This window comes from Saccopteryx leptura, chromosome 10 (genome assembly GCF_036850995.1).
Source record: "Saccopteryx leptura isolate mSacLep1 chromosome 10, mSacLep1_pri_phased_curated, whole genome shotgun sequence".
NCBI classification, from domain to species: Eukaryota; Metazoa; Chordata; class Mammalia; order Chiroptera; family Emballonuridae; genus Saccopteryx; species Saccopteryx leptura.
Genome location: NC_089512.1, coordinates 7219941 through 7232480, shown reverse-complemented (window position 1 = coordinate 7232480; position 12540 = coordinate 7219941). Strand labels below are relative to the sequence as shown.

Here is a 12540-nt window from a genome sequence, read left to right as displayed (position 1 = left end):
TGAGGCTGGGACCCCCGAACAGTCCCCGACAGCCACACCTTCCTCCCGGGACAATCGGCCCCTCACTGCCATTTCTCCCTGGGCTCCCAGAGAGCCAGACTGCAGAAGAGACGGGGTTCAGGAAGGGGCCCTATGCCTGGACCAGGGCCCGTAGGCGGATAGGGAACGACACAGCTGAGAGCTCCCCCAGGTCCTGGCTGCCAGGGGAAAATGGGGAGGGGATCCTCGGGTCAGCAGCTCAGGACTTGCCTGGAAGAGACCTAGTCGAGGGAGGGGGCTCAGGGCCCACTGAGCTCAGGGCTATTCTTGGAGCCTGAGTCAGCGGCAAGCAAACTGAGGCAAAGGATGTTTTGCCCTGCCTGTCCAGGCAGCAGTTAGAAACCAGATGCGAACACAATGCCCCAGGCTAGCTTCCTCCCAGAATCCAGAGTAAGCACGTGAAGGTGGCTTCCTCAGGGAGTCCTTGGCCCCGTCTGGGTCGATCTGGGGGACCGGGGACCGCCAGAGGGAGACTGCACAGGGCCCACAGCAAGGGGCTCTCACAGGAGCTCCTCAGTCCCCAGGCTGGGCCCTCCATCGGGGCAAAGGCTGGGTGTGCAATTCCTGTGTGCTCGCACGCCCCACCCTGGGTACAGACTGGCCAGGAGCACCCCCACACGGCTAAGTGGGAACATCTGGCCTCAGCTCCCTGCAGACATCAAGGCTTCAAGCCCCTGCTGCCGGCCCCACGCTTGCCCCGGTTGAGGACACACTGTCCTGTGGGGAAGGAGAGTCCAGGGGATACAGAACTGGGTGGGGATCCTCACGCCCCCATCCACTGCCCAGTGGACTCCAGCCCAGCCAAGAGAGGACAAGGCAGTTCTCAACACAGGACTTTATTGGTGGCAGTGTGCACACAGGTCCGAGGAGCTGCGGCGGCATGTCTGTGGTGGGAGGGGCCGGAGCCCGGCCCCAGCCTCTTCTCCCACGGGCTCCCTGCCTAGAAGCGCAGCCAGAACATGCCGCTGCGGATCCGGTTGTAGTCGGGGAGCTGCTCCACGGGGCCTGCAGGGAGAGGGCGGGGCGTCAGGGCGGGGCACCTGGCTGGCACGGGGACACCTGGCCCCGCGCCGCACCCAATCTGGAGCTGCCCAGAGCCGCACAAGACAGGCTTTGAGTGGAAAGAAGGAAAAGAACATTCCTCCAGGGGTGCCGAGCCTGTCCCTTCACGCTCTGGCCCTCAGAGCCCCACCCCCCGCGGAGGTGTCCGTTACCTGGTGGGTGTCGGGTACTGATGGAGGCACCTTGGCAGGGAGTCAGGGAGCTGCTGGGACAGGTTTTCTGAGCAACAACTCCCTGGCAGCCAGACTATTGGGCAGAGCGTCTTGGGGGCCTCAACTTGCTGCTCCCAGTATAAGCGGGGTGGGGGGTGGGGGATGCCTGAAGGATGGCGCAAGGAGAAAGAGAGCAGGCCCTCTAGGTCACTTACCCATGCCAGCCACTGCTGGACACTGGTCATAGAAGTACCTGGAGCAGACCTCACGCACTACATGGGCATCCACCTCCTGCAGGGGGAGCAGAGGGCACACTGACTGACAGGCACGCGAGGACGGCCACCTGAGCTCTTCCCCCGCCCGAGGGGAGCGACAGAAGCAGCGGGCAGTCCCCTCCCCATGGCCAGTGCCCCGCGTGCCCTCGCTCTCTTCCAGTGAAGCCGGCCCCGGGGGACACCGTCTAGGACACCAGGGGGCTCACACTGTCAGACCTCAACCACCTGCCCTCCTAAGTCAGCCAGGTCAGACTGCAGAACCTCCCCAGGGCCCGAGTTACCGCAATCCGGCTTTCCCACTCGGCCAGGGGGATGCGGCGGCCATAGGTGAGGAGACTCCGCCCGATGTCCTCACACACAGGAGTGGTGCCTGTGAGGGGGGAGGGGAGGCTCACAGGTCTGCCCCGGACCACGAGCACGCACCCAGACTCCAGCCTCGGGCTGACCCCAGGCCCAGAGCACTTCTACAACACCTGTCACCACAGTAACAGGCTGCTTCCCTGGCCCAGCCACCCTGTTTCTGAAGCTCCCAGCCCCTGTGGGTGGGGCAGTATGGGTAACCTTCAGCTTCCCCTCCACTCCCGAGTCGGATGGCGGCCACAGTGGGGCCGCCCCTGCCAGGATGCTCCCCCGTGCCCGCACGGCCACAGGACTCACCATCCAGATGAGACAGCAGGGCGTTCCTGAGGAGGTTTTTGCCCCGGAGCACATCGCTCTCCGCAGCGCTGGTGCAGAGGCGCATCCTGAGGCAGGAGGGAGGAGGGGCTCGCTCAGAGACGGTGCTGCCCCGCTGCCCCGCTGCCCCGCTCCAGGGCCCCCAGCCCACCCAGCACTACTGGGCTGGCACTCACCACTGGCCTTGCAGGAAAAATATCATATCATCGATGTTCATGCGGTCACAGACAAAGTGAGCCCCCAGCAAGCCCGTCTCTGCATAGCAGATGTTGAAGGTCTGGAAACTCTGGCACAGCTTGTTGGCTGCGGCAACAGAAGCCAGTGGGCTGGACAGGTGCTGCCAGGAAGAGAGGTGGTCAGCACCCACCCCAACATGGCCCACACCCTGCACCCCACAGGACAAGCGCGCACAGTCCCAGAACCCCGTTCTCTGAAGGCAAGGTCCCAGCACACGGCTGGCACTCACCATGCCGCCGCCGTAAGTGCAGTCGTAGTGGCCAATCATGGCGTTGGCCACTTGGAGGGCCACGTTGTCCGGGTTGGCCCAGCCCGGCCCCTCCACTGCAATGGCCACATGGGCCAAAGGCAGGGCATCGTCACGGTGGCTTATCTGAAACAGTACATGGCAAGATGTGAAGGACAGCCGGCTACCCGTGCAACCAGAAAGGTGTCAGGTGTTGGTGAAGTGTGTGTGTGTGCACGCACACAGGTGTGAACACGTGCTTGTGAGGCAGCAGCCATGGGACCCTTCCCACCTGCTGAGGCATCTCTGGAGTCGTGAACGTGACCACGTACACAGGGTGCCCCCAGAGGCCTAGCCCTGCCCACCAGGCAGCCTACCTGGCTGCCAGTGAAGCGGCACGGAGCGAGAGTGGGCACGGCGTCCTCGGCATACGCCCCAGAGATGCCGCTGAGGTGCTTCTGGGCAAGGTCGACCAGCTGCCGGTGCTCCACCCCTGCCAACACACAGCAGTGTCACCGGCCAGCCAGGGTCCGAGACACAGGGCAGGGGGAACCGTGCACCAGAAAAAGACCCCCTATCCCGTCTTGGTGGGAGATGGTGAAAGGAAGACATGACAACCAGACAGGGTGAAGGGAGACCCTCCGTGGAGAGACTGTCCCAAGGGCAGGGCAGGCACCGTAGGGTCAAAACGCCCCAATCCCCTCGGCCAAAGGAAAGCACCCTGGCTGCTGGCTGCTGGGGCGGTGGGCAGCCTGCCCTACAGTCCACCCTCCAGGTGCTCTGCCTTCTGTCCTTTCCTTCCTGAGCTCAGATTCTGGTGGACTCAACAAAGTCTGATACACCAGCAGTTCCGACTGCCCTTGGTTCCCAGGTTCACTGACCCTAAACCACTAATCATGCCCTTCCTGTCACTTTCTTTTCTTTTCAATTTACTTATTGATTTTAGACAGTGAGGAAGGGAGAGGGAGACAGACAGACAGACTGAAACATCAATCTGCTCTTATATGTGCCATGACCAGGGATCAAACCCACACCATTTGGTATCAGGATGACACTAACCAATCGAGCCCTCCAGCCGGACACTGTCAAGTCTTTCATCCGCCCAGCTGCCCAGGCCGTAAGCTGGGAAGCGTCCTTGGTCCTGCTCCGATCAGTCCCCTCGAGTCCAGGCCTCCACCCAGTTTCCATCCACACAGCCACCTCGAGTCCCCTTCTCCTTGCCCCTGCTCCTGCCCTCTGCCGGCAGGTGCCTGAAACAGCCCCTCCTCAGTCTGCCAGCCTCTGCTCTGGCCCCACTTGGTAGCAGAACAAGCCTTACAGCCCACGTGATACTGCCCTTCTCTGCTCGGGTCCGCACTCCCCACCTAAATCCCACCATTCTTCAGGTCTCTGTTCAAGTGACATGTGCTTCAAAAGCAGCCCTCTAACCTCCAACTGAGTCCCCCATTAAATCCCCCTACCATTCTGTGCCTGCCTTTCAAGAAACTTCACAGTCTGCCACCAAACTGTACCATCACATCCTAAGTCCACCAGCAAAGCCATGAGGAGCAAGCCTGGGGGCTCGAATCCCCCACCAGCCTCCATGCTGGGTCTCCCACGACCAGGCGGGTGGTGAAAGGCCTGAGGCCTGGTGAGCCACAGCCCAGTGGAGGCCTGTGCCTGAGAGAGCAGCAGCCTGCGGCCAGTCCCAGTGGGGGCAGCAGGGCCGAACCCTACTCTACCTCAGAGACACGGGGCAGAGGCCACTCCCCTCCAGGACAGCGTCCCCAGGAGTGGAGGATCCCCTACAGTCAGAACCAGACCTGGGCCCTGGTAACCAAGGCCAGTGCCTATGCACCCCTTACCACAGGGTCTCCTTGAGCCTGTCACTCACCTCCAGCCGCCGCCAGCACCATGCGAGGGGCCTTGTAATGCTGGCCGAGGTATTCGGTCAGGTCTGCACGAGACAGCTTCCTGTAAGACACACAGCCAGTGGCTCAGCTTCGCTCCCAAACCAGAGTGACTGGGGTCACACAAAGTGCCGCTGAGGACAGACAGGGAGAGACACGGCTTCTCTGGGACACACCCTAGCACAGTGCCCGAGTCCTTCCCCACTGCCGCTGCCCACCCCTCCGGGGCCCAGAAGGCAGCCCTTGCCTGGCCCAACGCACATCTGACCCCGGACAGGCTCACAGCCCTCTGTGAGGAGCATGGGAGCTGGTTCTGTGGGGGTCTCGAGGGCAGCATCGGAGCCTGTCCCCCCGGAGGACAAGGAAGCACAGGGCTGACACCCAGACACTACCTCCCTCAGGTTAACCTGTCAGGACATGCGTGGAAACATGTCCTAAAACAAAGCCCCAAATTCGAGCAAAGAGCACATGGGAACTAGAAAAGCTTCACAGGAACCACACTGTAACAGAAAACACTTCCAGCTGTGTGAGTCGGGAAAATAAACAGCACCGGCAGCCATGAGGACAGAAAACAGCCAACAAAAGCACACTCGTGTGGACCCGGCCCAGCCAGGCCAGAACTGGTAACGAGTTCCACCGAGGCACAGCCAGCTCTCACCTGACGTTCTCGCTGGGCCCCTCCACAGTCTGGGCTAGAGGTGTGCCCTGGAACGCGGTGGCATGCAGGTAGTCAAAGACCACATCCCGCAGAGAGGCGTCGTTCTCCTGCAGCTCCCGCAGGATCACGTCCCGCTCCTTCTCAATCTGGGAGTCTTCCAGGCTGCAGTTCTGCACAATGTCCGCCAGGAGCTCCACAGCTGGATGCGAGGGCAGGTTTGGGTACCAGGTGGGCCACTGGAGACCAGTAACAGCACAAAACCCGCAGGCCCGGCACCCCTGGCGCCCTGCTACAAGGCCACAGGCTCACAGCAACCCCTTCCTCAGCCAGGCCAGGGGCCCCTGGGTGCCAGCCCCCTGCACTCCTAGAGCGCGCGCCCATCCCCGCCACCCCCAAGGCGTCACCTTTCGGCAGGTCCTTGGATAGCGCCTTGATGTAGTAAGCCGTGTGCTCCCGGGTGCTGTAGGCATTAAGATGGGCCCCCATGCTCTCCACCTCCTTCTCCAAGGCACTGCCAGGCCTGTTCTTTGTTCCCTGGAAGCAGACGGCCAGGGCCAGGAAAGAAGGGCATGCCAAGGCCACCGTTACCCTGAAGCCAGCCCTCCTCTAGCAGTCTGACCTTACTGGCACTCCCCCCCCCTTACGGAGTCGGGTCAGGTCAGCTCCCAGGTGTGCTCAGTGATGTACCACTACCTCCTCTCCCCCACACCATTCATACGACTGTGCCGTGGCCAAAGGGCAGCAACCTCTGTGCTCAGTGATGTACCACTACCTCCTCTCCCCCACACCATTCATACAACTGTGCCGTGGCCAAAGGGCAGCAACCTCTGTGCGACCGAACTGCAGTCACACACACACTCGTGTTAGGATGTACACACACATCTGTGATGCTACAGGTGGGTAGGCTACACATCCCCTATCTCCTTCTCCATATTTCCATTCATTTAAAAAACTCTCTATCTCTGACACATGGGCTGGCTGAGGGGCTACAGTGGTGACGATTCCCACCCTCGAGAAAGCTCAGAAGTCACTTCTATAAACAAGAGATGCCCAGGCAGTCCACCAGAACAGAACACTGCATAAGAACGCATGCTCACCCAAGTCCAGTGGGTGTGTTACAATGTTTGTGGGTACTCTGCAATTCCCCTTAGTACATGCACACAACACAGGTCTGGCCTCTCGTGAAGAGTGGGGTCCCTGTGCAGGGGCTCACCAGACAGGCACTCACTCAGAAGAGGCTAAGCTCACACTCCTTCCAGAAAGGACAGCCAGAGGATGCCCCACAGCTGAAGCTCCGAATTAAGGAGGCAGGCTTTTCTGACCTGCATCCTAAGGACAGATAACACGCAGCCCTAAGCCCAGGAGAGAGGAACCTCACCTTAAAAGCCAGATGCTCCACGAAGTAGCCTGCACCATTGTTCTTTTCGTTCTCGTACCGACTACCAACGTCAATCCACACCCCAACCTGGACAAGAAGTAAACAAACAACTCTAGCCCCCACTTACACCCCACCCTAGGTGATCAGCACGAGCCCACGACCCCCACCCACACAGGCTAAAGCTGAGGCTTATCTTCCCAGGATGGGGGACGGCCATCTCCAAGCAGGACCACTGTGGCTGGAGATGCACAGGGCACCACCGGCTCAGTGACCAGTCACTGCACCACCTACTTACTAAGAACTTGCACAGAAGTTTCTAATGGTGTATGTTCACCTGCTCCCATCACTATATGAAATTCTTAAATTCAGTCTTGATTTTCAGTTGTTTTTTTCTAGGCTAACATATCATTTGCAAACAAGTTTTCTCCTTTCTAAAAATTATGCTCTGCTTAATTGGTGTTTTTACCCTTCCACCATTAAAGGAGAAGGCTACTGGTTTAGACATTGAACATTGTATATTAAGAAAGCAACCTGCCTGACCTGTGGTGGCGCAGTGGATAAAAGTGTCGACCTGGAATACTGAGGTTGCCGGTTCAAAAAAAAAAAAACCCTGGGCTTGCCCCGTCAAGGCACATATGGGAGATGAAGCTTCCTGCTCCTCCCCCCCTCCTCTCTCTCTCTCTCCCCCCTAAAATGAAGAAATAAATAAATAAAAATAATAAAATAAAAAAAAAGAAAGAAAGCAACCTTCATTCACGCTTAAAAAAAATGGGTTTCTTTTCCCTGGCCAGATAGCATGGTTGGTTAGAGCATTGTCTCAAAGCTCAAAGGTTACCAGTTTGATCCCCAGTCCCAGCACATATAGGAACAGATAAATGTTCCTGTCTCTCTCCTTTCCTCTATCTAAAATCAATGAAATAAACATTTAAAAATAATAGGCCCTGGCTGGTTGGCTAAGTGGTAGAGTGTTGGCCCAGCATGTGGATGTCCTGGGTTCAATGCCCAGTCAGGGCACATAGGAGAAGTGACCATCTGCTTCTCCACCCCTCATCCTTCTCTCTCTCTCTCTCTCTCTCTCTCTCTTCCCTTTCCACAGCCATGGCTTGATTGGCTCCAGAAAGTTGGCCTCGGGTGCTGAGGATGGCTCCATGGCCTCTGCCTCAAGTGCTACAATGGCTCTGGTTGCAATGGAGCAACACCCCAGATGGGCAGAGCATCGCCCTCTAGAGGGTTTGCTGGGTGGATCCCTATCAGGGCGCATGCAGGGTGCTCTCTGCCTCCCCTCCTCTCACTAAAATAAATAAATAATAATAATAAATTTTAAAAAGGGTTTTTAAAAAAATTACTGATTGATCTTAAGAGAGAAGAAAGAAAGAAGGTGAGGTGAGGGAAGAGAAATGTGCTGTGAAATAAGACACCACTCAACTCACATGATCACACAGATTTAGTCTTTTAATTTATTATTTGTTCACAGTTGATTTAAAATTTCATATCTAGCCTGACCAGGCAGTGGCACAGTGGATAGAGCGTCGGACTGGGATGCAGAGGACCCAGGTTCGAGACCCCAAGGTCACCAGCTTGAGCGCGGGCTCATCTGGTTGAGCAAAGCTCACCAGCTTAGACCCAAGGTCGCTGGCTCGAGCAAGTGGTTACTGGGTCTGCTGTAGCCCATGGTCAAGGCACATATGAGAAAGCAATCAATGAACAACTAAGGTGTCGCAATGTGCAATGAAAAACTAATGATTGATGTTTCTCATCTCTCCATTCCTGTCTTTCTGTCTCTGTCTATCCCTCTCTCTGTCTCAGTAAAAAAATAAAATAAAATTTCATATCTACTTTCCTAAGAAATAGCGATGTTGGCCCTGGCCGGTTGGCTCAGTGGTAGAGCGTCGGCCTGGCATGCGGGAGTCCTGGGTTTGATTCCTGGCCAGGGCACACAGGAGAAACTCCCATCTGCTTCTCCACACCTCCCCCTCTCCTTCCTCTCTGTCTCTCTCTTCCCCTTCCGCAGCCAAGGCTCCATTGGAGCAAGGTTGGCCCGGGCGCTGAGGATGTCTGTGGCCTCTGCCTCAGGCACTGGAATGGTTCTGGTTGCAGCAGAGCAATGCCCCAGATGGGCAGAGCATCGCCCCCTGGTGGGCATGCCGGGTGGATCCCGGTAGGGCGCATGCAGAGTCTGTCTGACTGCCTCCCTGTTTCCAGCTTCAGAAAAATACAAAAAAAAAAAAAAAAAGAAATAAATAGCGATGTATACCATATATCATAAATTCTTACATGTGCATTTATTTTATACTTAACACCTTGGAAAGAAAGATGCATTTTAAGCCCTGGCAGGGTAGCTCAGTTGGTTAGAGCATTGTCCCAATAGACCAGGGTTGTGAGTTTAAACCCTGGTCAGAGTACATACAAAAATAAACCAATGGCCTGACCAGGCGGTGGCACAGTAGATAGAGCATCAAGTTGGGACGCTGAGGATCCAGGTTCAAAACCCTGAGGTCGCTGGCTTGAACGTGGGCTCATAGATCTAACCCCAATGGTCGCTGGCTTGAGCTGAGCAAAGGGTCACTCACTGGGCTGGAGCCCCCCCCCCCCCCATCAAGGCACAGATGAGAAAGTAATCAATGAACAACTAAGGTGCCGCAACGAAGAATTGATGCTTCTCATCTCTCTCCCTTCTTGTCTGTCTGTCCCTATCTGCTCCTCACTCCGTCTGTCACAAAACAAAAACAAAAAGCCCAGGCTTGCCTGTTCAAGGCACAAAGGAGAAGCAACTGGTACGAGTTGATGTTTCCCACTCCCTCCCTTCTCTCTCTCTAAAAATGAAAAAAAAAAAAAATCTATAAATGAAATCTTAAAATGAAAAAGAAAATAGAACCGTTTCTCATATGGGCTGCTTAAGAAAAATTGGAAAGAAACTTGGCCTCCTGTTTGGCGGGCATCATACGGCTAAATGGGCGCAGACTAGTAAGTACTTCCCGCCACCACAGAAGTCGGGTTGGGGGCAGTCCAGCGGTGACCCAAACTACAGAAGCCTGGAGCCCAAGGTCACACCCCGACCCGAGAAGCCTCCCAGCCAATAAGGAGGCGTTCTCTCGACAGCCGCCCGGACTCACCGTGCAGGTAGGCTGGGAGGACTGTTCCGAGGCCACTCGCAGCCCGTTGTCCAGCTGGCTGACCTGCGTCTCGGGCAAGCTCTGGAGGGTCTGGGCGAAGGTGGCGGTGCTCCGCAAGGCAGGCGGCTTCAGCAGGGCGGGCTGCTGTAACCGCGAGACTGGGACTGAGGACTGGGTTGGGGTATCGCTCCTCAGCTCCCAGGCCGGCAGGGGTAGCCCCGTCCCCGCCCCCAGGCCAGCCGCGGGAGTGCCATCCCCGCCCTGGGCCGTGACCTTCCCGCGGCCCTGACCCCTTGACCTCCCCAATCTCAGCCTGCCGCCGCTAACAGTCCACTCCAGGTCTGCGTCCAGAAGCCCCGCCTCCCATAACCCTACGTTCTTGTTGCTGCCTCACCGAGCGGCGGGTGCGCAGCAACATTCGCGTCCCAGCCCCGGCCACCCGGCAAACCGCGGAAGCCGCCATCTTCCAGTCCAGTCGGCTTCAGCCGCGCCACGCATGCGTGGAGTGTAAGCAGTGGCGTCCAAGGCGCAGGCGCAGTACCGTAGCCTTGGCGCTCGGCCGCCCCCTGGCGGAAGCCAGGGATAGTCACTTTCCGGTGGTCGCTAGTGCGATCATCGCGTCCACAGTCCACCAGCGCGCATCAGTCCACCTGGCTGTTTATCGGTACGCGCGGGTCCGCCTGCGGTCCAATTCGCCTTCTCCTTTCATCCATAGGAGACAGAGCGCGTGATGTTTCTCACCATCCGCGGACGCCCCTAATCCATTGAGTGAGAGTACTCCGAGCGGGCTAAAAGCACCAGCGTGGAGTCGTGGGACTAAGAGGCAGAATGGAGTAAATCCGGACTATTGACGTGGAAGGAATTTAACAATATATCGCTAAGAAAAAAAAGGAGCAGTTGAGACGAATTTTTGAAAAGGAGTCTTGTTTGGAAAACAAAACACACACAAGCAACCAAAAAACCTCACCTTTTCTCATAGCTCCCAATAACGTGTTCCCGGTTTTCTTCTAATCTAAGCCGTCACTGGCAGCATTCTATTATTTTTAACCTTATTTCTCAATTACACTTGACATTTAATATTATTTTATATTAGTTTCAGGTGTAACTGACAGCATTATTTATTTATTTATTTATTTAGCAAGACAGACGAACAGGGACAGACAGACAGGAAGGGAGAGAGATGAGAAGCATTAACTAGTGTTGGGGCACTTTAGTTGTTCATTGATTGCTTCTTATTCGTGCATTGATGGGGAGGGTGCTCCAGCCGAGCCATTGACTCCTTGCTCAAGCCAGCGACCTTGGGCTTCAAGCCAGAGAGAGAGAGGCATTCATTTGTAGTCCCACTTTGCTGTGCATTTATTTGTTGCTTCCCATTTGTGCCCTGGCAGTGAATCAAACCCACAACTTTGGTGTTTTGGGATGATGCTCTAAGCTAACCAGCTAGGGCCAGCTATTTCCACATTTTAAAATTTTGTTATAGCAGTGTATCACTGTTGATACTAACACCTGTATGTTTTCTACTGCTGCCTTAACAAACTACCACCGACTTAATGGTTTAGAACAACACAAATGTATTATCTCACTGTTCAGTAGGGCCGAAGTCTGACATGGATCTCACTGGGCTGAAATCAAGGCATCAGCAGGGCTGTGTTCCTTTCTGGAGGCTCTAGGGAAGAATGCGCCCTTGGTCATTCAGGTTGTTGACAGAATTCAGATCTCAGTTGTTGTAGAACTGCGGTTCCTGTTTTCTTACTGGCTATCACCTGAGATCATTCCAAGCTTCTGGAGGCCACCTGAATTCCTCAGCTCTTTGGATGGTGGAAGATCCCTTCCACCACCTTCAAAGCCAGCAGCAGAGGATGAAGTACCTGTCACACTGAATCTGAGCTCCTCTTCTGCTTTTAAGGGCTTGTGTGTTTACTTGAGCCCACCAAAATAACCCAGGACAAACTCATTTTAAGGTCTTTTAGTTTCACCTGCAAAGTCCTTTTTTGCCACGCATTGTAACATATTCACTGACTCCATGGATATCTTGCAAGGCCATTATTCTGCCTACCACACCTCCCTAGGAGTCACCAACTCCTGTCCCTCCCTAGCCTGCTCCCTCCCGCTCTCCAGACCTTTCCCCTGAAATCCTGACCACCTATAGTTCCTGGAATGGGTCAAGGTCTCTTCCCCCACCAGGCCTATGTATGCACTTGTCCTTCCGACTAGAGCATTCTCTCCCTCCATTCATCCCATTGTTCATCCTACAGGTCCCAGCAATCAGTCAACCCCGCTCCACACCAACTGGGCCAGCACACCTCTGAAGGGTAATTGCCTTTTCAAGTCTGTTTCACCATCACCACCACCCTCTCTATTTGTGAATGGGCGAGGGAGGAGCCAGTAGTGTTCTGCACATCAGCAAATCCTGGCATCCACAATGGAGCTAGTAAACAGTAGATGCTCATTAAACCTTGTAGAATATAGAAGTGGACCTAACAAGAGGCTGATGAAGCTCAACCTTCAACACCCTTTACTTGCTCGCCTGTGAAGAACCCTCAGTAGTGTGTCCATTGGGTCAAGTATTTTTGGAAAACTTGCAAAATTAAGAGTCTGACTACATCGTTACCCAAAAAAAACTCTGTTCTTTTACATTCAGACTCCCCTCCATCCCACTTCCCCTTATATGGGTGACATTGAAGAGACAGTGACATTTTTTGGGTCCAGCCAAGAGGAAGGGGAGCTGGGGAATGTCCCAGGTCGGGTTCTCTGGGCAGCATGCTGAAAGAGGGAGGTCAAGATGTTTACCGGGAGTCCTTTAGGTTGGGCATCAAGGAAGGAGAAAACCAGCTGT

The 12540-nt window shown here is 55.5% G+C and overlaps 1 protein-coding gene across 2 annotated transcripts; it reads right to left on the bottom strand.

Moving 5' to 3' along the window:
- Positions 1–859: 859 nt before the first annotated feature.
- On the bottom strand, positions 860–10248 carry UQCRC1 (ubiquinol-cytochrome c reductase core protein 1). 2 transcript variants are annotated; one of them, XM_066351255.1, is made up of 13 exons: positions 10099–10248; positions 9705–9848; positions 6592–6678; positions 5618–5747; positions 5214–5412; positions 4540–4619; positions 3044–3159; positions 2670–2813; positions 2380–2540; positions 2186–2271; positions 1810–1898; positions 1469–1544; positions 860–1044 (listed from the first exon to the last, which is right to left on the bottom strand). In XM_066351255.1, exons 1-13 carry the CDS (start codon positions 10165–10167, stop codon positions 980–982), a joined length of 1446 nt encoding a protein of 481 aa, XP_066207352.1. In that variant the 5' UTR covers positions 10168–10248; the 3' UTR covers positions 860–979. The 2 variants fall into 2 exon arrangements, with proteins under 2 accessions (XP_066207352.1, XP_066207353.1); XM_066351256.1 differs by having other exon boundaries at positions 9705–9845; positions 10099–10225.
- Between the last annotated feature and the right edge of the window lie 2292 nt (positions 10249–12540).

Excerpts from the sequence above, each read along its gene's own strand:
- UQCRC1 (XM_066351255.1), bottom strand. The coding sequence starts at position 10,167 with ATGGCGGCTTCCGCGGTTTGCCGGGTGGCCGGGGCTGGGACGCGAATG. Across the intron at positions 5,413-5,617 it reads ATCCAAGGACCTGCCGAAAG|CTGTGGAGCTCCTGGCGGAC; the intron begins GTGACGCCTTGG and ends CCTCGCATCCAG. Across the intron at positions 2,541-2,669 it reads GCACTTACGGCGGCGGCATG|CACCTGTCCAGCCCACTGGC; the intron begins GTGAGTGCCAGC and ends TCTTCCTGGCAG.